Here is a 27,721-nt window from a genome sequence, read left to right as displayed (position 1 = left end):
ATGCCAGCTTAGAGCAGAAAACAGACACACTTATATAAGATGCGTGAGACTTGCAGCAGGCACAGGATCAGGGTGTGGCAGATCAGGGATCAGAGATCAGGGATCAGAGAATGGCAGGGATACTGATCAGGGATCAGAGAATGGCAGGAATGGATTCAGCCATCTCCTGTTTATCCCTAACGATCTATTAGATTGAGATGTGTTGGAGGTTCTGGTTTAGGGTTAATTGCATGACCAGAGCTGAATTCAGCATTGCTCTTATGTGACTGCTTGAGTCTGCTGCGGGGTCAGAGGTTAAGGGTGAGGTGCCTAGGTGCAGGTTCAGTTTGCATAAGTGATCATCTCTAAACATGCCCCCTTCACAGAAAGAATTTATGTGCCAATCTGAAATTTGTCTGAATGATGTCCGAATGATGCTGCTCTGTCTGTCCAAAAGTCAAGGTTCAAATGTGTACTGCATATTTGATAGTCACTCCAGCCATTTTTCTCCCTCGCAGCTCCTCCACACATCAACATATTTGCTCAAAGATCACAGTGTAAAAAGATGCTCACAAAAGCCTAATGGCTGACTGAACAGCCTTGGATGCATGACTGATGGAGAGATCCATCAACCATCATCATTTTGTTTCTCTGTAGGTGCTTGAGGATAACACCGGAGTCAGAAGAGTGGTGGTAACTCCCCAGTCTCCCGAGTGTTACCCCCCAAGCTATTCCCCTGCCATCTCCCCCACCCACCACTTATCCCCATACATGACCCACCCCCACTTCATCCCCAACTCCCACACAGCCTTCTACCCACCAGTCAGCCCTGGGGACATGCCCCCCCCCCAGTTCTACCAGCACCACCTCCCGCCCATGTACAATGAAGGTAAGACGCTTCCTCTCCTCAACTGGGTTCTCCGCCCTGCTGCTGTGCTGCACTGCAGACGACGCCCCGCTCCACCTGCTCGGACACGCCTGACTCTATACCGGAAGGGCTCGAGCGTCACCGTGCAGTCGCCCAATGACTTGAGGTCGGGTGTGCCTGTCCTGGAAAAAGACGCGTGTGCAGTGCAGTGAGGCTTCTGGGGCTTGAACCGAGAGCCATCTATGTAGCATAGTGCTGGCTGGATGAGCTATGACCATAATGTTTTACTAATGTGACGTGTGTCTGTGAACACGTGCGCATGTGTGTGTTTGCGTGTCTCCAGAGATTATCCCTATCTTTGGAGTGAACTACGGGGGTCGGGAGGAGCAGTACAAGCCGCAGCCCAAGAAGATGAAGGAGCGGGTGGAGCGGCAGAACTGCGCCAACAGCCTGCCCTCGTCCACTTACAAGAGTGCCATGACCTGCAGCAGTGTCTACAATGGCTACAGCAAGAGCCACGCGGGTGGAGGGGGAGGTGGAGGGGGGTTGGGGGGAGGGGGTGGAGCCAGCCCCGGAGCCAAGAAGGTGGGCCGAGGGCCACGGAGCAGCCCCAGGAGTCAGGAGCCCGACATGCCAGGTGAGCATCTGGACAGAACAGAAGCCTTGTGTTTTACTGTTGCCTGTGCTTTCTCTGTGATCTCTCTATTCCTGTGTATTTTCTCTGTGTATGTGTGTATGAGTCTCTCTGGGTGTAAGTCTGTATATGTGTGTGTGACGGATGTACCATCAATAGTCAGTTAGCATTGCAAGTTGTGTAATAAGAAAGGGAATATGCTTTTGGATTAAAACACACGTTTGAGCTTTAGCATCTCGGGGAGTGAATGTTATGCTTAATTAATTAAATGTGTACAAATGTTTGGGACGGACAAAGGGCAGGAAGGAGCCAGAGAGGTGGGTGGGTCCATTCTTCTGGCTAGCTGGCAGTAGAGGAGGTGCTATCAGTTTTCCTGCTCCTACAATGTAGCCCTTGTTGGTCAGCTTGGGCTTGACCCACATACCTACAGTGTTGTGTTCTTGTGCTGAAGGGCCCCCGTTGAGGCTCATGTCCTCCCCCTTTATATAACCACACCCCCTACATGGGGACTGGTGGAGAGGCTCCACCTCCTCCCATGCATCATTCTCCTTCTGTGTGTTTCTGGGCTTTATTATTTTTTAGTGACTCATTATTTTATGCAGAATTGCTTAAACGCCCCTGCTGTGCTTCACAAAAACCATATGGTTCCTCAGCAACTACATCTGCCACGCTTGTGTCAGTACCAGACTGGCCTGATGTCTCAGGTGGGGAGGTTCTTGTAGTAGTCATCCTCTTCCTCAGCCCAGGATCACCCTAATTCTGCACTGACCATAAAAATGGGCATTGTGGCAGTTCTCCATGTAGGTGTGTGTGGGACCTGTTATTTGCTGATGTCATGGAAATGACATGTATGAAACGGCTTGAAGAAATTAAAGGGCTTGGCGTTTCATTTCTTCAGCATTTTTACCCACTCCCATATGACACACACACACACACACACACACACACACACACCATCATGCTCCAAAGTGGATGTATGTTCTAGATAAGGGGAGTAATCTCTAGCTATTGTTCACTTGAAACCACAGTGAACCAAGAGTAACACATGCCGTCAGACACCACCTAGTGGAGAGCAGCCGAGTTTGGCTTTACGGCGTAGCCCATCCCACCAGTCCACCTTGCATTTGACCCACGCTTGTTGTTGTCAAATGCGGGGGGCTGAGATCCACTAAAGATGACAGATGATAAAGCACTCAGCTGGTGTTACAGATCTGATTTATAGCTGGATTTGTTCAGGATTTTGCCTTCGGATTTCATGCATGCTCGCGCACACACTCATGCGTGCACACGGTCTGTTTCGCTTTCAATACCATGTTGGAGATCAGGTGAGCGCAGTCCAACTGATCCATATCCTTCTGTAAAGCAGCTGAACTTGGCTGAGCAGTTCCTGCCGTAGGTTGTCATGTTGTCATGCTGCTGGTGGTGTGGGTGTGTCATCCAGAACTGCTTATGGTGTGGGTGTGTCCTCACTGAATTGCAGCTGAATTCCAGATGCATGTAGATATTTAAAAAAAAAACAAAAAAAACACCCCAGCCTGGAGTCCACTACACTCACACCAGCCTGGAGTCCACTACACCAACCCCAGCATTCAGTCTGGTGCTGTCTGTATGTTCAGTATGCAAATCAGCCAATCACACAGCCCAGATACTCGCTGTTAGGTCTCATTGACAGGGCTTAGAGGCCCAGTAGAGGCACAGTAAAGGACACAGTGCACAGCTAGTCTGATGCTTCAGCCACCTGCTCCATCCTGAAAGTAAAGTCTCTAAGCCTTCAAGAAGGAATAACATCCTTCAAAACACCCATACACATACACACTCACATACATGCATACACACACACTCTCACTCACTCTGGCTCTACTTTAGTGTTTGTGTTGAGCCAGAAGGTGATGGATTCCACTTGTGAAAACCTGTGGTATTCTGCATGATTTTTGCAGATTCCGGCTGGCCTTAACACCCCAGCTGCACCAGATGTGTCCTAATCCTCCATCTTGGCTGAGATGTTCTTCCATTGTGGGGGAGTCCCAGACACTCATGTGTAAACATACAAACACAAAAACACACACTTTACTTATATGGGCCACTACAGTGTGACTTGTTGGGTAAGGGGTCACAGCAGTGACACAGCTCTGCAGCGCAATGGCAGGATTGAGGGGCACAGGGAAACTGGCCACCTCACTGCCTTCCGTGCAGCTGCCATGGGTGAGCTCCCAGCTGTCTGGGTTCCAGGGCAGGCCTGAGATCTTCCAGACACTTTCCCATAACCCACGTCCCGACAGCCCCTGGGAATGGCTGCTGCACACACTGCCAACAGCAACCCTGCGCCTGCTACGCTTTGAGTGTGGGAAGTCCCCCCCAGGACAGCCCTGCACAAGGCCCATCTGTGTGAGGGCAGGGATGCTGAATGGGGATCGGATCTGCAGCATCAGAATCAGAATTCCACATAGAAGAAATTTGACTTGATGATGTCAATCAGAATAAACACTATAAAAATCTAAAGACTGTATACTATAAAAATAGTAGATAAATAAAACTTTAAAACGTTACAGTAAATAGATAAAAGGACTAAAGGATTCATCTGGAAAAGAGCTCACAGAGTGCAAGTAAGGAAAAGGGGGGAAAATAGGAAAAGATGTGCAATGCAGTGAGTTTATACAGTGTGCAGTGCATCTTGGTTTAAGTCATTGGGGGACCCGGGTCATGTTGATGAGGCTGGCTGCTGCAGTTAAGGGGAAAAAACAGACCTCAGTCTCTTGCCAGTGGGAAGTGTTTCGAAGATGTCAAGTCCAGGGTGTGAGGGATCAGTCATGATCTTGCCTGCTCACCTCAGTGTTCTAGAGGCGTGCAGGTCTTGGAGGGACAGATGGTTGCAGCCAAACACCCTCTCAGCAGAGGAGTTGATACAGTGCAGTCTGCCCATGTCCTAGGCAGTAGCCACAGCGTACCAAGTGACGGAGGAGGTTCGTATGGATTCAGTGATGGCAGATGCACCATCAGTGAAAAATGCACCATCAATGGTTTTGGCAGGTTGAACTTCAACTGACGCAGGAAGTGTATCCTCTGCTCTGCCTTCTTAGTGATGGAGCGGATATTCTGCTTCCACTTGAGGTCGTTGGTGATGGTGGTACCCAGAAAGCAGAAAGACTCCACAGTCAGTCAAATGTCAAAGTCAAATTTATTCATGTAGTTTACAACAGCCATTGTCACAAAGCAGCTTTACACATGTCTGAGTCCAAGGCCCCAGTGAGCAAGCCAAGGGTGACAGTGGTGAGGAAAAACTCCCTAGAGCCTGAGTAAGAAACCTTGTGAGGAACCAAGACTCAAAGGGGAGCCCGTCCTTCTCTTACTAACAGTGGACACAGTGTCAACTATGGAGTCACGCAGAGTGATTGGGTCAGGTGCTGGAGTGCAACAGCAATGCTGGGCTCTGCGGTGTGTGTGTGTGTGTGTGTGTGTGTGTGTGTGTGCGTACTCTTTTTCTCTTACTCTCTCGCTCCTCCCACCTCATTCTTTCTAATGCTCTGAGTTCTGTCCTGCATGTGTGTGTTTCAGACCAGAAATAGCAGTGTGTTGTTACTCTCGCTGAGTGTCACTGGGAGACTTGTGTAAGTGTGTTGGAGACCAAGTGCTAGCATGCGCACACCACAAACAAACACTCCTGTGGCTGATGAGACGGGTGCAAGAAAAGGCACACACATCTGCTCTATTCACATGTCGCACGTCCGCAGTGGGGTATGCTTAGTGCCTGCAGGTGGAGAATGTGTGTGTGCATGCTTTCGTGTGTGTCTATGGGTGTGGGGACTGTGGTGGGATGGCAGCAGCTTCGGAAGTGGGGTATATCTAAGTGTGATCGAGTGGAGCGGGTGTCAGCGTTAGGATCGCAATTAGCCAGCCAGCTGTGGAATGTGTGCTATGCAGGGATGAAAATGAGTCTGGAGTTTTTCCTCTCTCAATCTCTCACCTCCCTCTGTCCATCCATCCCACTCTTCTCCCTCTTTACCTGTCAGCATCTCATTAACAGCCTCTGTATGTCTGTCTTATGAAGTCTGCCTACATGTCCTAAATTCAGTGTCTCAAGCCTCTGGCCCTCAAGACTCGGACTGGAAGCAGTGAACAAGCACTTGTTTATACTGGCTTTGGCCAACAGGTGGCATAAAGTCACCAGTGTGAAATGTTTGCGATTTCATTTGTGACGCATTGTCTGTCTGTCTGACTGTCTGACTGTCTGACTGTCTGTCTGTCTGTCTGTCTGTCTGTCTGTCTGTCTGTGAACACAAGCTTTTTATTTCTCTCAGCGGTACATTTGGAGTCCTCCTGGAGACATCTGTCTAAAAACAAAGTGATAAGCCAGTGCTACACTGCCTTTGAGTGGTGTTTAGCGTGAGTGATCACAACGCCCACTAGCAACAATCCCACTTCTTCCTGAGAGCTGTTTTTGCCATTAAGACTTACAAGACTGATGTCTGAGGAGATTATATGTCTGTATGGTCTTGTATACATGCGCACAGACACACACACACACTGAGACAGCTTGTTGGTGTAGTTAGCTGTATGACCGTTGGGTGTCTGAGAATTCTGTTGATATTCCTGGAGAGGCTTTTATCCTCTCAGTAGTCCCCAACAGTTTACCTTTTCATACGCACAGACACATCTACACAAACACGCACTCATGCTCATACACTCACACACACAGACGTACAGCCATACCATGTCTGCTGTTGTTCCCTGCAGACCATTAGAAAAGAGAGCTGGTATGTTTGGGGCTGTGTGTGGGGAGGTTACTTAGAGTTGTACAGTGTTCTGTGGGTTGGTTGGTAGATGGTGGGGGAGTCGCATCCTCTTGCACCTTATCCATCTTTAAATGAGCACATCCACCCTACCCAACTTGCCTACCTTACCCACTCTACCCTCCCTATCAACCTTTCCCACTCTATCATATGCATAAGCTGGAGAGAGAGACAGAGAGGGATGTATTGACACACAGAGAGAAAGACAGACTGAGACACACACAGATGGGGTCAGGCCAGGGTTGCCAGTTCTCATTTTGTGTTCTTTTCTCGTTTGCTTCATGAACATTTAACAGAGCCAAATACCAACATCTTGAATACACTACTTGAATTCACTGTTACACAGATGGGGTCTGAGTCCTAAAAGAGCTATTGTGAGAACAGCAAGTACTGTGAGATCTTATCAGATCACACTCACACACACACACCATTTATTTTATTATAGTTGGTGTGTGTTAAATATGTACAATTTGTCTTTCTGGCCTTCCGTCCTCTGAATATCGTCTAACCTCGAATCTTTCAGGGATATAAAGTGATCTCTGTGGTCCCTCTCCCATTTGTGATCCCTCTTCCACTGTCATCCCTCCTATTCCCTACTGTGATTCCTCCCCCTCCCTACTGTGACTTCCTGATTTTGTAATAATCCTCCTCTCTCTCTCTCTCTCTCTCTCTCTCTCTCTCCCCCCCCCCTCCTCCACATCCTCTCATCCTGAAGATCAAGATTCAGAAGTGAAGAAATTGCAAGATGTTCTTTCAGAAATGGAGAAACCACAGGTGAGTTGTGAGTGTGAATGGGTCCACCTATAGCGTCCTACCCATACTGTCAGGTCTGCTGTGGCATGGTGGGAAATGTCCACCACAAAATGCTTTGAATACTCCGGCGTCAAATCCCATGCTTGTGGTGGCAGTATGCATATATTCTTGTTGTGGGATAGTGCCACCATTAGTATGTGCGCTTGATCAGCCACTTGCATTTCTATATACAGCCACATGGTGGCAGCATTTTGCCATCCTAAGGGATGTTTGAGTTTTTGGTAACCTGATGCCAAAGTAGTTGTGGTTTTAGTTTCTTTAAACAGTGTGTGTTGCAAGTTGTCATCTACTCATTCATGATGGAAGGTGCTTGTTTTTATGAGTCACTGTGGTGATACTGTATTGTTATTGTCAACTACAGGCTTATTTTTCAATTCTGCTACACTTTCTTTTTTTTCCCCCACAGACACAAACAACTCATTGGGGCTGAGTCATATGCATTTTTAGTACTGTTTGTCCCATTCCCTGTGCTCTATATTTCTCTTCCTGTATGAAGAGAAGAAGTAAGAACATTTGACTACTCTTAAAATCTTAGGAGTATAAGGGAAAAACAGTTCATTTAAAACTCATTTGCACAATAAAGCTAATTTAGCCCTATATAGTCTTTTTAATATGTTAATAAAATTATAAATAATATTTGTAATATACCACTGTAGCTGGTATCTCAAAATCTCTGTCTAGCTCATCTGTTCTTCATGACCATAGGTTTTCCTCAAAACTGTATACACTGAAAATGCAATGCCAAGAACACTTACTGAAGTCTTTTTCTTAACTGGTCATACACTGCAGATGGAGCAGTCAGAGATTAGATTAGAAGGTGCTGCAGATTTTTCTTCATGTCCCATTTTTATGGCTGTTCTGTCAGGTATAAGGAATTGCTGTCCTTTTTTAAAGCAAAATTAAATTCTGTTTATAACCATCTGAAGTGTAAGGGCACTTTCTCTGTTTCTGCATATTTACTTAAATTCACTTTAAAGGTACTTACTTATAGCACTTATAACAATCCCGGGTCTCTTCCTAATGAAGTGTCATTTGACCTAGAGTACTGCAACAAGAAATAATATAGCCCTAAACTTGAAAATATGCAGTCCGGTTTCAAAAATTTATCATATCTCATGTGAAAACATACCAATGTCGCTTGTCATTACTTAGATTGAACAAACATTTCCATTATAGAAATGACACAATTTATTAGAATAGCAGGCCATTTTGAATTCCGTTCAGAATTCTGTTCAGCCTATGCTCATTCATGAAGCCATCCAACACCTACAGTGGGTTGAGCACCAATGCATTAAGATGGCTGAAACAATGCATATGTTGTTTCAAAAGGAAACACTGGTAGCACAGCAGCATATGTCTGTGGGCCTGCCCCAGCCTGCTGTTATTACTAGTGGGTGCAGTGTGACCAGCTCCATCATGGTCAGTCATTTGACTCAGGCCTCTGGCAGCTTATGAGGTCACCTAACAAACCTGCAGTTGGAGCTTGGCCTTCAAGTTTCAGGTTTGATTGAGCTAGAACAGGTAGTCCAGTCATAGGATATGAATCTTTAATAATGAATAAAAAATCAGGTTAATAAAATCAAGAGGAAGGAAGCAACTAACAGGAGGGGAAACAGAAATGGCAACAGAGGTTGAAGTATCTTACATATGTACTCACATGAAAGTTTTAATACTGATGTGTATAACTATTTTTACAAGTACATTTACGGGATTAGCAGACGCTTTTATCCAGAGTGACTTACAAAAGTGCTTTGTCATTTACTCATAGGGTACATCCTAGCCAGTATGGAAGGTTATATATACCAATGAACTAGAATATTGTAGAAATACACGGATCAGTGCTGATGCCTAGATGTGCAAAATACATGAGCTCTATCTTAGACAATCTTAAGTGCAATAAACAATAAGTACAAAAGTTTTAGTCAACATCAGTATTTTTAAACATACAACTACAATTTAAAACATTACTCAACACAGCTGTAATTAAATCAGCAGGGGCTGAAGGTATCTTCCCTTTAGTTCTGTTACCTTTTTACTGACTTTGCTGGAGTGTTCAAAAGCAGATGAGAGAGAAGCATGTGTAATGCATCAGACACACTGCCTAAGTCAATTCCAGATTAATACAGATTGGAGTGATCTCCCCTGTTAGACACTGAATGGCCTGTTGTGAACCTGCTGTCTTGCACAGTGGTCAGGCAGAGCTTCTGTTCAATTCGGGGTGTTAAATCATGGAAACTTGCTCAGGACCCATCAGAACTGGGGTCTGACTGAACGCTTAAAGCAGAGAACATTTCCAGTGTAATCTTGACCCACAGGGTGACTTCACACCCTGAAGCTTTCATTGTTTTCTGTTCTTAGTCAGGATAGATTCCTTCTAGAGACTGGTTTCATGTTTGAGAGGAGCTCATTATTCCAGCAGCAGCACAGAGTTGAGTTGGAGATCTAGTGCTCACGACACTGGCGTTCACCTGCTCTCCTGGGGAGCTCACGGCCTTGCTCTCTGTTATAGCTCCAGGCTCTGTAACTCTGGGGTTCTGTAGCACCATCCTTTCTGGCTCTGGGGCTCTGTAGGTCCAGGCTCTAGATACTGTAGCTCTGAAGCTCCAGGCTTTGTGGCTCTGTAGCTCCAGGCATTGTGGCTCTGGGCTTTGTGGCTCTGTGGTTCTGTAGCTACAGGCTTTGTGGCTCTGAGCTTTGTGGTTCTGGGGTTCTGCAGCTCCAGGCTTTGTGGCTCTGTGGTTCTTGTAGTTCCAGGCGAGTGCTGCAGGTGGACACCACATTGCTTCCCCCTTGGGCTGGTTCCTGCTCCTGTACACTTCAGGTTGTGAGTTCATCAGAACAGTGTTAACACATCATGACCAAGGACTATGGTTTAATGCTGAAGGAACTCACTGACATGCAAGATGACGTTTCTGCGTGCTAGGGGCAGCATTTCATTAGCCAATCTGACAATCCATGCAGGGAAGATGGGGTAGACAAAAGCTTGCCTAAGAGTTTCATTTGTTTAGTTTATGCAGATTACTTCAGGTGTGGGGTTTTCTTTGTTGGGTTATTTCTTAAGTAGGCCTCCATCTTTCGTGGCAGTATGTTTATCATGCTTAAAGTTTCCATCTCGAAACTGCTCACTTGAAGATATGACGCTGCAGATGAGAAATGTCTGTTTTTGATATTCAGTGCAAATGCAGGGAAGATGGATCTGAGGTTGAGTGAGGTTTCATCATAAAATTTCTTCACCTAAGATCTTTCTTCAAAATGGCTTCTCCCCTCGTTGTGTGTTTCCTAAATTTGACACACACACACACCCCCCCCCCCCCGACCCCCCCAATCACTTTGGGGGATGAAAAAGAACCAAAAAAAACAAAAAAAACCCCATCTTTTTATCCTTTGTCTGGCCCTGCAACACCATGACTGCAGAACAGAGATGTGTGACTAACTGTTGATCTGAGTGTCCCACTGACCTTATGCACTGGGCTTTGTGCCTGAATGTGCCAAATGTGTACCGGGCTATGTGCAGGAGTATGTTAAGTACACACCTGGCAACTAGGCTTGTGCACCTGTCTTGTGTATGACCCATTGCTGAGGGATGCTGCTGTTTTACGTGCAGGTGTCCAATGTGCAGGCCCGCACGGCTATGCTGCAGTGGTCGCCTCCAGCAGCCCTGCAGAAGCGGGACAGACAGAGTGATGGCCACCCGTACTCCTGCACCTACGAAGTCACCATCTCGGACAAGGGCCGCGATGGCAAGTACCGCGTCATCTACAGGTAAGACCAGCTGCACTCAAATGGGAAAACATACTCTAAATGTATGTCCATTTTACTTTGGTTATCGGCCATTAATACGCTGAAAGAAAACATATGATTACATATGATGTTAATCTAACTAAAGAATGGGTATTTCTTGAATAAATATTTCCTGGTTTTGGTCCATCCGGCTGGCTAAAATATGAAGAAAAAAAAATTAAAACTGACTTAGAAAGATCTATTTGTGCTAATGATTATTAAGTTCTTGGATCCAAAGCTGTCAGTGAATTTGATGAGACTTGTACAGCTAGGTCTATCTTCCTCTGCTGGTGTTTTGTTTCATTGTGTGAGGCAAGCATATTGTATCAGATCTCCACCTCTGAATATTATGATAATAACAATGTATCAAATAAATAAATATTACATTAAATAAGAATATGCTGGGTCTAAGTAAAAACCTTGGGTCAAAGTAATCTAAAAGGAACTTAAATTTCCGCAGAACATGGCCATAATGAAGTAATTTATGATCGTGTGGAATTTTGTTAGAACATAATAACTGAGCTGCAAGAAGAGCCCACTCAAAATGGAAGCAGAAGTTAAAACAATTAGAGACAGCCATTGTGTCAGCATCCCAGAATGCACCTTTAAGACTGATTTGTCCTATTCCAGTGGTGAGGAGTTGGAATGCACTCTGAAAGATCTCAGACCAGCAACAGACTACCATGTAAGGTAGGACTGCTGATATATATATATACACACACACACACACACACACACACACACACACACACACACATTTTTGTTTACATCGACTAATCTACATGACATCTGGAAGGGCAATCACTCAGGCTGGCCAAGTAAAGTGCGTGTGTTGAGTGTGATGAGCATCCAAAGCTTATTTTTGTCCTCAGATGTCAGTGTTATTACCATTTTACTGCTCAGTGTTATTACATGTTTTATTGCTTAGTGTTATTAACATGTTCCTGGTAGACAATATGTAGGTGTTCTATTCATGGTATAATTTACATAATGTTACAGTCACTTGGAGGAAGGGAAGGAGGACTAGGGTCAAGCCAGGGAGACCAGAGAACCAACCACTACAAACAAATAAACCATCAGAGAAACGAACAACACAAACAAATAAACCAACAGAGAATCGACTTCCACAAATGAACCAACAATACAGGGTCTTTCTTAACTCTGTCCATTAACCATCTGCTCCTGTCCCCATCAAATCTTCTGTGGGAGAAAAGGGGAATTGAATGGACAGTGAAAGAGTGAGGGACAGGTATACAGAATGACCCATCCTTGCCGTCCGAGCACACCCTCTCCTGTTCCCACCTCACACCAGACCACACCTAAGCAATGCTATGCAGTTCCAGAGCTCCGAAATCCTTTAGCATTAACATCAGTACATCAGTATCTTGCTGATTTAGTCTGTGGGCTCTGTTGACCTTAGTTTCAGAGTACAGGGTGTCATTGAGTATGGGCCTGTCTGGGTGAGTCATGAGGCTTGGAGCAGGTGCACTGTTAACCTCACTACTTGAACAGCTGGCTGTGCTGGGACACCGCTATCTAAACGGGCCAGAAATTAAATCTGGAATTACCTCAGGATTGCCACCTCACAGCAGACACTCATAAACAGTGTAAACACCTTTGAAAATAAGTTGTAATTTATTGTACTGTAATTGAACATATTTACATTGTTGCTAGCTATGTATGTCACTCTGTTTCTCTGAATCAGGAATTTGTTTATCTTTAGTCGCATTTGTTGTGTGTGGGTGTGTGTGTTTACTGCAGAGTGCATGCCATGTGTAATTCATTGAAGGGCTCATGCTCAGAGGTGGGAACTTTCACAACTCACAGCAGCTCCCCTGACTGCCCCTCTCTCCCAAAACTGTCTCACCGCACCAAGAGCTCCCTCACCCTGCAGTGGAAGGTAGGAACTGCCCCTTTCCCCAACCTTCACACGCCCCTGCCTTCATACCTCACTCACTCTCACCTACCTCACACACCCTCACATGCGCCTTGCACTCATATACTTCGCACGTGCCTCACACTCACCTACCTCACTGAAAGTTTTGGGCAAAATTTGTTCTTGTATTTTTTTAATGTACTTTTGAGCTTGTCAACAGTCCACAGCTAGAAAATTGTTTGATTTCTTAGTGTGGATAGTCTTATCTCTGGCATTTGATTGTCTTGGTAACAGGGGAGGAAAAAATTGAGTCTCTGCATGACTGCTGAAATTGTTTGGAAAAATTGCCCATAAAATTTGAAACTGCGTCACAATCTTACTAGATCTGCCTGGAATCACATGTTTTAGCCTTTATCATCCCAGTATGCTTTCTTATTTTTTGCTTTGATTCAAAAATGCTGTCTATTTTCATCGTCATCAGGAAAGATGTTATCAGCCGATAGAAGATTGCTGCTGTAACAGTTCATTTGACATGCTAAAAGCTGAGCTTTTGTGTTTTGTCCTTCTGCATTTGAGCCTGCTGTAGTAGAGTGCTTCAGTACCCAGGTAGACCTGAGGTCCATCTTCCCCAAACAGGGTAGGCAAAATGTAGTAAGAATGAATGCCTTTCTCTTTACATGTGACATCTCCATTTTTCTCCCCTCAGCCTCCCGTTGATAACGGATCAAAAATCACCAGCTACCTTTTAGAGTGGGATGAGGTAATTCACCTTCCCCTGCTATCTGCTGTGGATATTTTGAGCTGTAGTTTATTCACAGGTGACCTGAAAACTGTGTAAAGAGTTGATTTTTGCTTTGGTAGCAAAATGCTTTATTCTGGCCAATTGACTTCCTACCCATTTTCCTTAATTCTGTCTTTTAACATCAAATCTGTGGTTTTCTGACAACCAGCTATGTTTCTGCTTTTGATTTAGTTCTGTCTTCATAATGATTGTCCAATAAATCACTCTTTTGTCTTTTGTCTCCAACAGGGCAAAAAGAATAACATTTTCCGAGAATGTTACTTTGGGAGCCAAAGGCATTATAAGCTGATCCGTCTGTGTCCGGCCATGGCATACACGTTTAGAGTGGCCGCAAGGAACGACATCGGCACCAGGTGTGGGCTCCAGATCTCATCGGCTTGCGTGTTTGTTTGTGTGGGGGAGGGCGGGTGTTTGTTTGTGCATAAGTTTGAGTATGCGTAGGTATGTCTGCAACCTTTTCTGCACGGTCAGAGTTGCATTACTCTGACCCTGTGTGCGCAGTGTGTTTTGTCTCACCCTGTTGGTGACAAGAAATTAATTATCACCACACAGTCATTGTTTTCTTCCTAATGGAGGGAGAGAGCAATGGAGCCACTTTGATTTAGGAGAACAGCAATGTGCTGGAGATGAGGTCTCCTTTCTCTTTGGAGAAATGTTGCTGTTTACCTTCTTACCGTCTCTTTATAAGTGTGACTAGTGAACACCCATGCGTGCACACACCTCTACCTATGCGTGTCTCACTGTCTCACACACTCCCTCACTCACACACAGCCACACATGCACCATTAGTCTATGTATTGCCTGCGATGCAGTAGCAAGGCTGCTTGGAGAAGTGAACAGAGAGGCATGTGGAGAGAAGGGCAGGGAAACTGCCCAGAGCTCTGATGGTGTCGATTTTTATAGCAATGCGGCGAAAAAGCTATGTAATCCACCCCCCCACCCCCACCCCCACATGCATACACATAAAGAAATTATTTAATTAATTAACTAATAGAATAAAATAAAGAAATAAAAGGCCAAGGATGCATTTAGCCTGTAAATGAACATGAATAAGTAAATAAATAATTAATGTCTTTTTTATTCTCCAAACAACAAATGATTACAGCAAAATTACAGCCATAATAATATTATTATTATTATTAATTGGACTACAGGGATTTTAAGTCCCTGTCTGTAAGTAGGGTTAGCCTTAGCCTAAGTCAGTAACAACAATATCAAAGTGCAACAAAAAAAGAGAACATGCATATTGGGCAACTTTTGGAAAGTATGCTAGCCTATGAGTCTGTATTGTGCTTGGTGTACGACTACTTACTGGGCTTCTAAAGGGAATCAGCATATCCTATTGCTTTATTTTTCAGTCTTCATGTTTCTTGCCAGTGAATGCGTTCACTTTGTCTGGTATAAGGGAGGATCTGAACACTGGCAATATTGCCAGCCATACTAAATGCGCGTCCCGAGGGAGTGCTTGAAGCACGTGCTTCAGGATGGTTGATTGTAAAATGTAAGCGGAAGGCTTTCGGGGCTCAAAGCAGCAAATCTTTCTTAGTTTTTAAAAATAGCTATAATAACTTTGTGTCATGTCCCCTCAGTCTCTCTAACTGGACTAGCAAATCAGTGGAGCAAAAGTTCTATTATGGGCACACCACATCACACACCATATGCATTGCTGTAATTTTGACCATCAGTATATAAAGCTCATGGAATTTGATTGGTTGCTCTGAAATGCTTACATAATCCAGCCTTTCCTTAGCCTCTGAAACTTCTAGACAAAATACTAAACAGAATAGCATGCCCTTCTTTTGTGTACATTAGTATTTGCTTGTGGTGTGGTTTGCACTTTTATTTGATTTGATTTCTCTCTCTCTCTGTGTGTGTGTGTGTGTGTGTGTTTGTGTGTGTGTGTGTGTGTGTGTGTGTCTCCATCAGTGGGTTCAGTCCTGAAGTGGTTTTCTGTACGATGGGCAGTGTGCCACAGCTGCCAGCTGCCCCCCGGCTAGTGCGTGCTGGAGTCACCTGGATCACACTGGAGTGGAGCAGGCCTGATGGCTGCACTGCTGATGAGCCTGTCACGTACACTCTGGAGATCCAGGAGGACAGCAAAGTACGTCGTTGGCCACCAGTGCTGCCAGTCATCATAATGCATAGTGCTCCTCTCCTCTTTTTTGTACAATGTCACTACCCGGCACACGATTGCTTTTGATTATCCTTTTCCCATACCACTTAAATGTTTCTCGTTTCTCATTTCATTTTGATCAGTTTACGTTCTGTACAATAATAACATGTTTTGGATGTGGGTGTGTCTATTGCTCCGCTCCACTGTGTGCCTGTCTGTATTGTATCTGTACTGGGTGAATGTGCGTTTGCAGGGAGCTGAATTTCACCCAACGTACACTGGACAAAGCTTGAGCTGTACTGTGGAAGAGCTGAAGAGGAGTTCGCAGTATAAATTCCGGGTGAGTGGAGGAGAACAGGCTTACACACACTTTACCCCCCCCCCCCCCAGTGTTGATATATTCTGATGTCAAGCCAAATAGCAAAGACAAGGTCATCGTGCAGATGCCATCATACCGTTTAGTTTCCATTAGCTTACATTCACTGATGGCCACATTGCTAATAATGATTATGCATAGGAGAGTTTCTAAGTATCTGGATTAAGCATTCTGTTCATATATCTGTCTAGATGTCTCTCTCTCTGTCTCTCATCCTGCCTGTTTTCCTTGTTATAAATAAGCTTGGAATAAAAAGAATAATAGCCTAATTCTACAGACACAGCAGGACTTTCTCAAGTCACATATCAGTTGTTGTTGAGATTTGGCTTGGTTTATTTCTAGAAATTTGATGCTGCTAGGTTTTTATATACTGGACATCCACAAAATGGATTTTTTTTTTTTTTGTATATAATGCAGAATGGCACAGAAGTGTAAACACCCAGACAGACAAAAACATCCTTTTTATGTACAGACACCTGAGTACTTTTTGGACTAGACTTGATTATTACTATTATTATTACTAGAATATTTATTGTGTGCACTAAAATATTTACACAATATTGAAGTTGTAAATGCTACTCTAAGGCTAAGTTCAGACTGCAGGAAAATCAGATTTGTTTCACAAATCAGGTCTTTTGAGACAACTGTCCACACTTGCAATTAATCATATTGGATTTATATTTACATCCATCACCAACCGATCAGCATGGGGTTGCTGTGGTAGCAGTGTAGGCATCAGTAACTACATAGCTATGCCGCATGTCAGACACGGACGCAGGAGAGGTAGTGATGCGTCATCTCGCACTCCAAACAATCAGTTTGTCATGAAGTCTTTTGTCATTTGTTTCAGAAGTCTTGTGTTGTAGCAGACTGCTGTACTCATCTATTCTCTTAATTTGCTTAATTTTCTACCATGCATTTTGGAACTCTTTTTGAATCCCAGCACTCCAGTTACACTGGATTTGACATTGTCACTGTTTGTCACATTGCAATTGATGCAAAAATCCGATTTTAAGTGGCGAGAACATCCAGACTGAGACACAAAATCTGACTGGATCACACCATCTTCAAATGTGGTTTGATCCAATTTTCTAAAATCAGATTTTGTGGGGGTTTTTTTGTTTGTTTGTTTTTTGATGTCCAGACTGGATACAATGTACATATGCCAGAAATCAGGTTTGGCCTGGGAATCTGGACATAGCCTAAGACGAGACCTCAGTGCAGTGGTCAGGCTGCAGGTTAGAGGTAGAGTCTTTATGAATATCCATACACCGAAAATAATGACATGAACACAGCTAATTTTATTAGTACATTTGAATTGTGTGTAAACACTGGATTAAAATTATTTGACTTTTGGTTACACATCAGTTTTCACTTTGTGTATTGGAAAATCTGTACAATGAAAAAGAAATAGATTTCCATGGTTATGGGCTAAAGATGCACCTAAAAGTAACTAAACGCTAAACGACAATATAGAAGGGTGATAGTAGATGGGTATTAATAGAGATAATACTGAGACATTAAACACTGAACTGTGCAGATACTTAATGTTAAAAACTTGGGTCAATAATTTAGACATAGGTCATTTTTTCCCTGAGAAACTGTACCTTCTCTCTGTGGCCCAAGCTGAAACGGAGTTTGTTGCCTTTAAATGTAGTGATGGATGTGAGGTGGAGAACTTGCTGGTTTATACTGGATCATTAATTAAACATTGAATTGTTTTCAAATTGACCACTTGTTGGGCTGTATTGGAGGAAGTAGTAATGAAACTTTCATTACAGAATGATAATGTCCTGGTGTTTCTCTGCGTAGTGCTGGATGCTAGTGAGTCAAAAGGCAGGCAGCGTGCTGAGGCACACCTCGGGATTTACAGGTTGAACGCAATGTTTTTGTTTACACTGATAGGTGAGTGTATCACAGTTGTGTATCTGTCACCATGCCATGTGAGTGTCAGGGTAAATCTAGGTTTATGCATCTGCAAATTTCACTTGAAATGAACCAAAGGCCACTCTGTTAGTGAGTCATCATTTCCCCCATCATTTCCCCCCAGTGTGCTCACCTTTTGAACAGCAAACAGGCCCCCGCGCAGCTCTTCCTGCAACTGAACGCCTTCCTGAAGGTTGTGACACGTAACACCCCCCCCCCCCTTACTGTATTTGTTGAGTGAGCTGAACCAAAGCAAAGTTGGTACAGAATTATTTAATGAATTATGTCACTCAAGCTGCACTCAAGCTCCTTTTCATATGGCAATGATTGCCATTCAGAGGCTTTACAAACTGATCCTTCACAGAACAACTTTCAGCTTTTTTCACTTTTTTGTCTGTGGTATAACTGGAACTTAATCAGTTGATCTGTGGCATTGTGTATCATCTCCCCTCTGAACTTGCACATGTCTCCTTTCTCTCTCTCTTCTTCTTTGTTTCCCCACATTTGGACCATGTCATCTTCTGTAGCTTATGGCCTCCAATACGGAGGGGCGGAGCAGTCCCAGTGAGGTGCTGGTGTGTACCACCAGTCCTGACAAGCCGGGCCCACCCTCCAGCCCCTGCGTGCAGGACCCGGTCAGCCCCTACGGCTTCACCATCAAGTGGGGTACGTGGTGTCAGCCCATGCTCAGCTGGAGTGTTCAGTGGCATCGCTGAGAGCATAGCTGAGTGATGGACAATATTGAATATTGTGAATATATTGTCAAATTAGTGATGATATGAATCAAATGATCAGAAGGTTGCTGGTTCAAGCCCCACCACTGCCGAGCAGCGCCAGCAACCTTCTGATTACAAGTCAAGTGCCTTAAGCACTAAGCTACCACTGCAATGACCCACTGCCCACTGTAACTTAAAACTTAAAAAAAAATAGCCACTGTTTGGCCTCTTGGCAAAACCCTTAACCCTCAATTGCTCGAGTTGTATAATTTACAATTATAACTGATAAAAGCGTCAGCTAAATTCCATAAATGTAAATTACATACTCTCATGCAAGAAATGGATGAGCTTGTCCAAAAGAAGGCATTCAGTATGCCAGTTTAGCAAGGTTTTGGGTTGAGGTAGTGTTGCATTAAATTAAAAGATCTCCACTGGTCGATGCTCACTAAATTTAAATTACTGTAGTCATGAGTTCCAGAAAATGTTCATAGGCATGAACAGATGGAAAAAGTTAAGCTATTTTTTTCTTTAACATGGTGTTGATTTTTCCAGAATTAACCTGTGTTAAATTTTAATTCTCTGTCAGTCTCCCACTGAGATGCAGCAGATCACTTGCATAGTGGCTACAGAAAAGGGTCAAAGATGAACAAATCAAAGACCCTGGAGACAATAATCGTTTGTCTGTACATGCATTTGTGTCTGTCTCTGTCTGTATGTGCATATGCCAGTCTCTTTTTTTACACTGTACCATCCATATTGTTTCATTTCAGAACCCCCAGAAGACAATGGAGGATCAGAAAGCTTAACATACCTCTTAGAGATTTCAGATGGAAATGTTGATGGTATGATGAGGGCTTGTGGGTGAGTGGGTGGGTTAGTGGGTGGGTGGGGTTCTTTATTGTTCTGGTTTAATTGGATTTGGCTTTCTATTCAGTGCTTATTGTCTGTGTTTATGAAACTCCCCGCACATTCACAGAGGATCTTAGCATAGCACGGCTACTCTAGGAGCAAGATATTTCAGCAAACAGACCAACAGTAATGTCACAAAGAGTTTCCTCAGAATCATACAGCAAGTTCACACTGAGACACCTCAGAATTAGACAGCAACGTCATACTTGTCTCATTATCCATAGACCCAAAGAACTACATGCTCAGACTCAGAATCTCAATCTCCTCTTGACTCCTCGTACTCAGAAACCGCTATGTCACAGTGACTCCTCAGACTCAGACAGCAAAATCACACACTTGATTTAATAGTTATTTTTCCCTCAGTATCTTCACACTGAATCAGTCTCCTCTACTCCTCCCTGTGGAAATTCAGCTGTCCCAGGTGTAATTTACCCTATCGGGCACCTCCCGCATGGGAGTCCAGATAACAGTCTCTCATATCTACTGCAGAAGCAGTCCATCTTCAGCATGCACTGATCAGATGGAGAGGCTGATTGAGCCTTGTTCTCTCTGTGCCTGCATTTCTGTTAGAGCAGCATCATCAGCCAGTCATTAAAGCTTGTGGTTTGAGCTCTCTCTCTCTCTCTCTCTGCATGTTGGACATTACATATGCAGACACAGGAATGTTGGGGTTGGTGGTTGACAGCAAGAGTGTTAAATCACACATATTTTGATCGCCATTGTGTGTGTGTGTGTGTGTGTGTGTGTGTGTGTGTGTGTGTGTGTGTGTGTGTGTGTGTGGTGTTTGTTGAGCAGCTAATCAGTGGGACATCGCATACAGTGGACCCGCCACCCAGTGTGTGTGTGAACGCTTGAAGCCAGGCACTTTGTATAGACTCCGCCTCTGCTGCATTAGCACAGGGGGACACAGCCAGGTACACACACCCACACCTGCACAACATTATGCATTATGTTCACAGCCAGGTACATGCTAGAAACCTGCACAGCATCACACAAGTTCCAACCACATGGTAACACACCTAAACCACACCACACACACTAAACAAACATACACCATACCTGAATGGTATACAAGTGTATTCAGAAGATCCCTTACAGTATTGGTTACTTCTGAAACATAAGCTCTGCAAGGACTGAAATTTTCTAAATTAAAAATCGTTATCCCTTTTGTCATCACATTTAGCCTTTTCCTCCTCAGAACTGGACTAATAGTGTGCGTGTGCGTGCATGTGCGTGCGCGTGTGTGCGTGCATTTGTAGTGTTCAGACAGCGTCCTGGTGCGCACTCTGAGTGTGGCCCCTGGCCCCTGCCAGCCTCCCAGAATTGTGGGCAAAGCCAAACACAAGGAAGTGCAGTTACAGTGGGGTGAGGTTCCTCTTCCTATCAGTGCTCGACACACACCCATACCCACACACACACTCACTCCCTCACCATGGCCTGTGAGGATTCTGCAGTGTGAGGGTTTTGGTTATAACTGTCCTTGTATCAGCAGGAAGAAAGCATGTCGTAAGAGGTGAGCTACCACTGTTGGCAGTGGTTAAGGTACTTGACTTCAACTCGGAAGGTTGCTGATTCAAGCCCCACCACTGCCAAGTTGCCACTGTTGGGCTCCTCAGCAAGGCCCTTAACCCTCAATTGCTCAAGTCGTACTCAGTCATAATTGTAAGTCGCTTTGGATAAAAGCGTCAGGTAAACGCAGGTGACACAAACTTGTCCAGTTACTCTAGAGCTCAGCAGGGAGGGAAAATATTTGGCATTTGACAGATATTTTTAGCCAGCTATTTAGCCAGCAAAACATCTAAATGTAACAGTAAAAAGTAATAAAAAGTACATGGTAAACATTAATAACCTAAAAGTCAAGAGTCTGATGCTAGCTTGATTAACTGGACGTACAAGTTAGATCACACATTTCAAAGTGCAACATTACAATAATAATAGCAAGCTAGCATCATTTGCATGTAGAAAAGAGCTTCTTAGCAAGTAAACAAATTGGTACAAATTATCTTACATATTCTATGAGTGCCAAAAGTGCCTATAGCTACATAAGCACAGTGCATTTCTGTGAAAAACTCATAGATCCTGTGAAGAGTTTTAAGACTGTGGCATGTCCGAGATGGAGCAGTTCAGAAGGAAGCTCGTTCCTTCACTGAGGGGCGAAGTCAGCAGCAAGAGTTTCCCTTGTGGCATTCTTTACTTCTTAATGAAGCAGCATGTCGCACAATAAGGTTTTAAAGGGTCCTCAAGGATCTGAGTATCCATGCTATGTTTTAGACATTATTGCTGTATCCTTAACTGGAGTCAGAGATGCGTCAGAACTATAATGTTAAGATGGTCTTTGGCTAATGGCTCTCATTGCTGTCAGTGGCTCTTTCTCACTCTCTCTTCCTCCCTCTTACGTGCTCCCTCTCTTCCTCCTAGACTGCCCTCCATCTGAAGGTTCGTGTGGACTGACAGAGTACAGCATAGAGATGCGCGAGGGGGAGGCAGAGCCTGCCGAGGTCTACCGTGGTCCTGACCTGGAGTGCACAGTCAGCACTCTGCTCCCTGGCGCCACCTACAGCTTCCGTCTGTGTGCAGCCAACGATGCAGGGGTGAGTGAGGCAGCAGTACAAGTGCGAGGCACCTATGCCTTGACTCAGACACACCTTGCAGCAGTAGTGCTGGATGACCAGAACTTCAAATGTACTGCATTAAATGATATAATAGAAAGCAGGAGCCTTTTTTCTCCACCTTCAGTAAACTATGAACATTTGACAGCTTCTGAATTAAGGTCCTGCTCCTGGATTAAATAAATCTTGGTGCTGGGTTCAAGGTCTCAGCCGTGTGCTGTGGTTCCATCTTTCCAGTTTTTTATGCTAATGGGTTAATATGCCTATGGGGAATATGCCTAAACACAGGCTTCTATGTGCAGTGAGACAGGCCAGTGAGCGATTCTAATTTCCTCATTTGTTTACCATTTTTATTTGTCAGCCCAGAGATCCCAGATGAGGGAGTCTCGAGAGAGAAGCCTTCATCTCCTAAACCCTGAAACAGAGACTTTGCAAACATGCTCTGATTTTAAATTTGTTTAGGTCATATCAGTGTAGCTTCTAAGATGATTATTATTTCATCTCTGTAAAGATTGGTTTCCACAGACTGCCTGGAAAATTGTTGGTGTGTGTCTCCACGGGTTTGTATGAAATACATGTGCATATGGCTGCCGTCAGAGCAGGTATTCAGGAGAGGTTGTTCATGGCTCAGACATGAACATCACAGACCTACACATGGGTTTTTTGGTTGAAGTGACACCAGAACACAACCTTCCTTTCTCATGTCACCTTTACATGGGTATGCCATCATACACACCTTCACATAGATATATCACTGTGCAGTCATATGGTTACCACCCTCGTGTTTCTCCTTCACAGTACGGCGCCTACTCTGAACCCACTGAGGTTACAACTGCAGCAGGCCCTCCTGGCCAGTGTGGGGTGCCCTCCCTTACACTGACTTCCAATACGTGTGTGCTGGTCAGCTGGGAGGTGAGTACACACACGCAAGAATCTGGGAGAAGCATTCAAACACTTATTCTAGGGTATCCTGAATAGAATTTTATTATAACTTTGTAATAGGTTTAAAGCCATATCGTTTTGAATTAATTGACACTAAACTGTTATTGTAATTACATTGTATAGATTAATGAGCCATCATTAATTATCAATGTTGTAGGCCCATTTATTATACATACTCACAAAGGCACCTTAAAGTTTTGTAGCAATAATAGAAGAAGAATAGAAGAAGAAGCGGTGAGATGTGGTCTGCCAATTTGTTGTCCACGAAGCAGAAGAGGGCAATACTAATGAGAGTCTGGTGTGTGTCTGGCTCTTCAGAATCTAGAGAGCTCAGGCGCAGATATCTCGGAGTTCCGGCTGGAGTGGGCCAAGGACCAGGAGCCCATGGAAGTGATCTACTGCGGCTTGGACACACAGTGCGAGGTCTCCAACCTGACACCTGCCACACACTACTGCTGCAGGCTACAGGTAGACCACCCAGCCCAAAATTAAACCACACACTACTGCTACAGCTGCTGCTGCTACATACACTACTAAATAGTCCTATGGCCAACAGAATGCTCTTGAGGACAACATCACCTAACACCACAGCATGCACTACTAGCATATTTAAGTAGAGTATAAATGCACTCAGTCTCAAAACCATTTGAGCACGTGTGGCCCTGCAGTAAGATAAGCTGCATTCAGACCACTCCCTACAATTATCTTCACAGCCCAAATTGAATAAATGTCAGACATGCAAGACACAGCACTGGCACTGCACTCAATTGCAAAACAACCCGATCACCATAAATAGGGAACTTTGTCATGAGCATTCAAAGAGATTTTGAAAAGCAATATACAGGCTGTCTCACTCTGACCCTCTCCCTGAATTTGCTGAGTCACCCTCTTTCAGTTGGACTTGCAAGTTCTTTATCCAAAATGCTTTATGGTCTTTTTCCTTTTTGAAAATTTGTTAGGGAAAGGGTGGCCTTATTGAACTCATGCTGTTGCATGTCAGCTGCTTGAGGAGATCCAAGAGGAATGTCTGTGGTAATTAACAACCTTGCAGGCTAAGTTAATGTGGCACAGATTTTAAAGGTCAGTGCACTAGAGGATCCAGCATGGCAGCGTAGAGTACTGTGGACTTGGTTGAGCTCTGCACCACTGCGCTGATATTTTTGAATGCATTTTTGAGCATGGATGAGACATTTCTGAAAATATAAGAATTCTGCAAGTCTGACACTGCAAATGGCTCATCAACTGGCATCAGACATCGACAGAGATGACTTGGGACCAAGATCTTTCATGTCTGGAGATGCTTGAACGTGCACAGTATGTCTTAACACATCGATGACCTCAATAACATGGGCAAGAGGAAGAATGTGTGAATCCTCTGTCTCGCCAAGGGCTCAGAAGGCAGCCAACCAACACTGTGTTTTGAAGCCTGGATACCTCACCTTCCTGAAGTGGAATTCAAGAGTGGCCATATTGAAATCAAAACGGCACACTGCACACAAATTCAGAAGCCAAGTTTGAAACTGCCACCAGCCCATTATCATCAGATTTCATAACTGTGCAGAGGAAAGGTGTTTGATGCTTCAAGATGCAACAGGCAGATGGACAAGCAGACACTAAATTACAAAGGCTCCAGGATTGTGTTCTTCCAGGACTGGTTGTCCTACAGAGGTGTGAAGGCTTTGATGAGGTTTAAGCAGCTTCTTAAGGACACTGGCACCCAGTACGTATTGCTCTACCTGGACATATTGAACCACATCTACAATGGGCGCACTAAGCTGTTCCCCACCCTGTTAAGGGCATTATAAGCATATACTGTTGCATCACGTTTTACATAGTTGTTGTTCCGTTGCCTTCTCAGCTAACTGGCACAGATTGCTGTTGTGTGTGACCAGTGACTATTAGCTTTGTTTATACTTGTCCTTTATTTTTAATCATTTTGTCAATGTGATGCAACGTAAGATGGAGCAGTAGGAAAGCGTGACATAAAAAGGTGTCTTTTCAATTTAAAAGACCAGAAGTGCCTTGTTGTATATCTGTTGTTTTGCTTATTTTGATGGTGATGAGACAGAAATCGGAAAGTTGAGAGTTTGTCTAATCCATGTTTTACTTCATGGGGAAGACCCTTTGGACTGTGTTGTCAAGACTGTCACAGTCATAGAGAGAGTCAAAATTACAGTGTATCCAGATTCAAAAACTGTTATAGTGGGTGCTAGGTCATTTGCCAATTAAAAAACAAAAAACAAACAAACAAAAAAAATTTGATAGTCACACAACTAGTTTTGAACAAGTTTACTGCTCATTCTTCACTACAAAAAGAGGAAGGTGGCAATTTTAAGAAAGGCTAAGCATTTAAATTGTACAAAAGTTTTAAAGACAAATATGGACAGTTTAGGCTTATGAAGGCAGAAACTTGCAAATGGAGGAATTTGATATTTTCAGTATTACATGTTTACCACCCACCAAGTCATCCAGTCAAATTCCTTATAGATGTACTTTCTAATTTAATGAAGTTGGTAGTGGAAAATATCATTATATGTAGGGATTTTAAATGTCTCTCAAATCCAATGATTGATAGATCTCTGCAATTTGTCCCAGACATCACTATCGAAACAAATCACTGGTCTTTGTAAAACCAACCACTTTTTGTGATTTGTTTTTACAAAGAATAAGGATACATAGATGTCTGGAGGACACTTCACTCATACTTCTCTGTTACACAAAAATCGGCTTTTCAATTCCTAAAAATTTTTTTTAAATATTATTTCTGATTATGCTACTATATATCTTGAAATGTTTTTAAATTGTTCAAAACAATTCAAACATTGAAGATTCAGCTCTTTTATTCTTAAAGATTACAATTTTAAAACATTCTTTGCCTCAAATTTAAGTAGTTTCTTCACGCAATTTCTCCATGGCTAGTAATCCATTCCTACTCTGTGAAACTTCCAAGGGTTATATCAGGGGACTTGTAATATCCTACATTGCCATTAAGAGGTACAGAATTGCAGAACAGCAGGTCTTTTTAGGAATTCAATTCAAACAGCCAAAAACAATATATTAAAAATCCTGCATGAATTAGATTAAAAGAAAGTATAGGCCTTCATTGGACTCTTTATTAACGCAAAAAAGATGGTGTAAAATTGGGATTTGCAATCAAAGATCATTTGAACTTGGGGACAAGTCCACCAAATACCTGGGTTATTTAACAAGGAAGAGAGTAAGATCTTAAATGATCTCCTAAGTGTGATCAATTGGACAGGATCTCACTCTTCTGATCCTCAAATTTTAATAGTGTCTTTAGAATTTCTTATTGAAACCTTTAAAATACAGAAGTAAATAATGCCACAAACAGTTTAATGGGAGCTTCCATTTCTAAGCTTGACCTTTCAACTATATCAACAAAAGCTTCTTCTTGATGAAGCTCCTCTTCTCTGCACTCAAAGTAGAGGAGCACATAAGACCAAATAGCAAAGGCCTTGGGCCCTGATGGATTTAGCAGTGAGTGAGTTTTATAAAGAGTTTCAAAACCTCTTAATGGTGCCTTTGTTACATATATATAACTATTCTCCCAGTTTTCTTAAGAACACCAACATCACTATTTTAAAGAAAAGGAAATATCCTGATTATAGACCATTCTCGGTCTAGTAATCAGAAGGTTGCCAGTTTAAGCCCTACTGCTGCCTAGTTGCCACTGTTGGGGCCCCTAAGCAAGGCCCTTAACCCTCAATTGCTCAAATTGTACTCAGTCATAATTGTAAGTCGGTTTGGATAAAAGCATCAACTAAATGCTGTAAATGTAAATGTAAATCTCACTTCTAAAGGTAGACTTAAATCCTATCCAAGATCTTGGCCAAACGCTTTGATGGAATCCCACCTCCTATAATTTAATTAGGTCAAATTTCACTTCTAAAGATATTTCTGAAGATATCTGCTTTACCCAAATGAAATGGTTGCCTTTATGGGCCATTATATTATTTCACAGTTAGACAATTGGACAACTTGTTTAGCTATTTTATTGTGAATAAACAAAGGCCCCTTATTAAGATGCCTGTGTTACAATTATGTGAAAGATCTAGACCTTCTAGGTATTTAGAAATATCAGTTAAGTGCCTATTTATAGTATATAGGTGACTATATATGAAATGATGGCTCCTCTGTATGGATAGATATTGAAGCAACTCAGTCAGAATGCCCTCTTAGAAATGTGATTTTATAAGGTTCTCTACAGGCTGCTAAGGGGTACTGCAATAATCCAGTATCATTAAAAAAAAAAAAAATAAATAGCATGGAGAATAGTCTGATGGATCGTATACAGAGCCATATTAATTTTGGTTTTCAGTCCAATTGCACATAATCCTGACTTCTTGCTGAGCATTTTAGATGTGGGATTTAAACATTGGGCCTCCTAAAGGACTTTAATCTCTGGATGATTTATTTGATGTTATTTTAATGACCTTTAATCAATCAAATAAATACCTTTTAAGTTGCTAAATTTCAAGTACAAAACTTTATTAAAAAAAAAAACCTGATTATTGAATTAATTATTCACAGAATTAATTAATTAATTATTCCCCCTAGCTGGGGGGGGGGG

General features: G+C 43.2%; 1 protein-coding gene across 2 annotated transcripts in view; it reads left to right on the top strand.

Annotated features, from left to right (window-relative positions):
• The window catches only part of fndc3ba (fibronectin type III domain containing 3Ba), a 97,907-nt gene that overhangs the window by 58,104 nt on the left and 12,082 nt on the right, over positions 1 to 27,721 (top strand). For both annotated transcript variants that reach the window (XM_027008531.2, XM_027008532.2), the window contains 17 exons: positions 637 to 868; positions 1,191 to 1,484; positions 6,984 to 7,042; positions 10,686 to 10,843; positions 11,492 to 11,551; positions 12,623 to 12,761; positions 13,444 to 13,497; positions 13,768 to 13,892; positions 15,466 to 15,640; positions 15,906 to 15,992; positions 18,482 to 18,620; positions 19,441 to 19,512; positions 20,375 to 20,493; positions 20,839 to 20,944; positions 21,998 to 22,170; positions 22,987 to 23,100; positions 23,449 to 23,598. In XM_027008531.2, coding sequence (XP_026864332.2) covers positions 637 to 868; positions 1,191 to 1,484; positions 6,984 to 7,042; positions 10,686 to 10,843; positions 11,492 to 11,551; positions 12,623 to 12,761; positions 13,444 to 13,497; positions 13,768 to 13,892; positions 15,466 to 15,640; positions 15,906 to 15,992; positions 18,482 to 18,620; positions 19,441 to 19,512; positions 20,375 to 20,493; positions 20,839 to 20,944; positions 21,998 to 22,170; positions 22,987 to 23,100; positions 23,449 to 23,598 — 2,256 coding nt within the window. The remainder of the gene's footprint in view (positions 1 to 636; positions 869 to 1,190; positions 1,485 to 6,983; positions 7,043 to 10,685; positions 10,844 to 11,491; positions 11,552 to 12,622; positions 12,762 to 13,443; positions 13,498 to 13,767; positions 13,893 to 15,465; positions 15,641 to 15,905; positions 15,993 to 18,481; positions 18,621 to 19,440; positions 19,513 to 20,374; positions 20,494 to 20,838; positions 20,945 to 21,997; positions 22,171 to 22,986; positions 23,101 to 23,448; positions 23,599 to 27,721) is intronic.

This window comes from Electrophorus electricus, chromosome 15 (assembly GCF_013358815.1).
Source record: "Electrophorus electricus isolate fEleEle1 chromosome 15, fEleEle1.pri, whole genome shotgun sequence".
Lineage (NCBI taxonomy): Eukaryota > Metazoa > Chordata > Actinopteri > Gymnotiformes > Gymnotidae > Electrophorus > Electrophorus electricus.
Note: the sequence above shows the minus strand (reverse complement) of the source record. Positions and strands in the feature narration are given on the sequence as shown.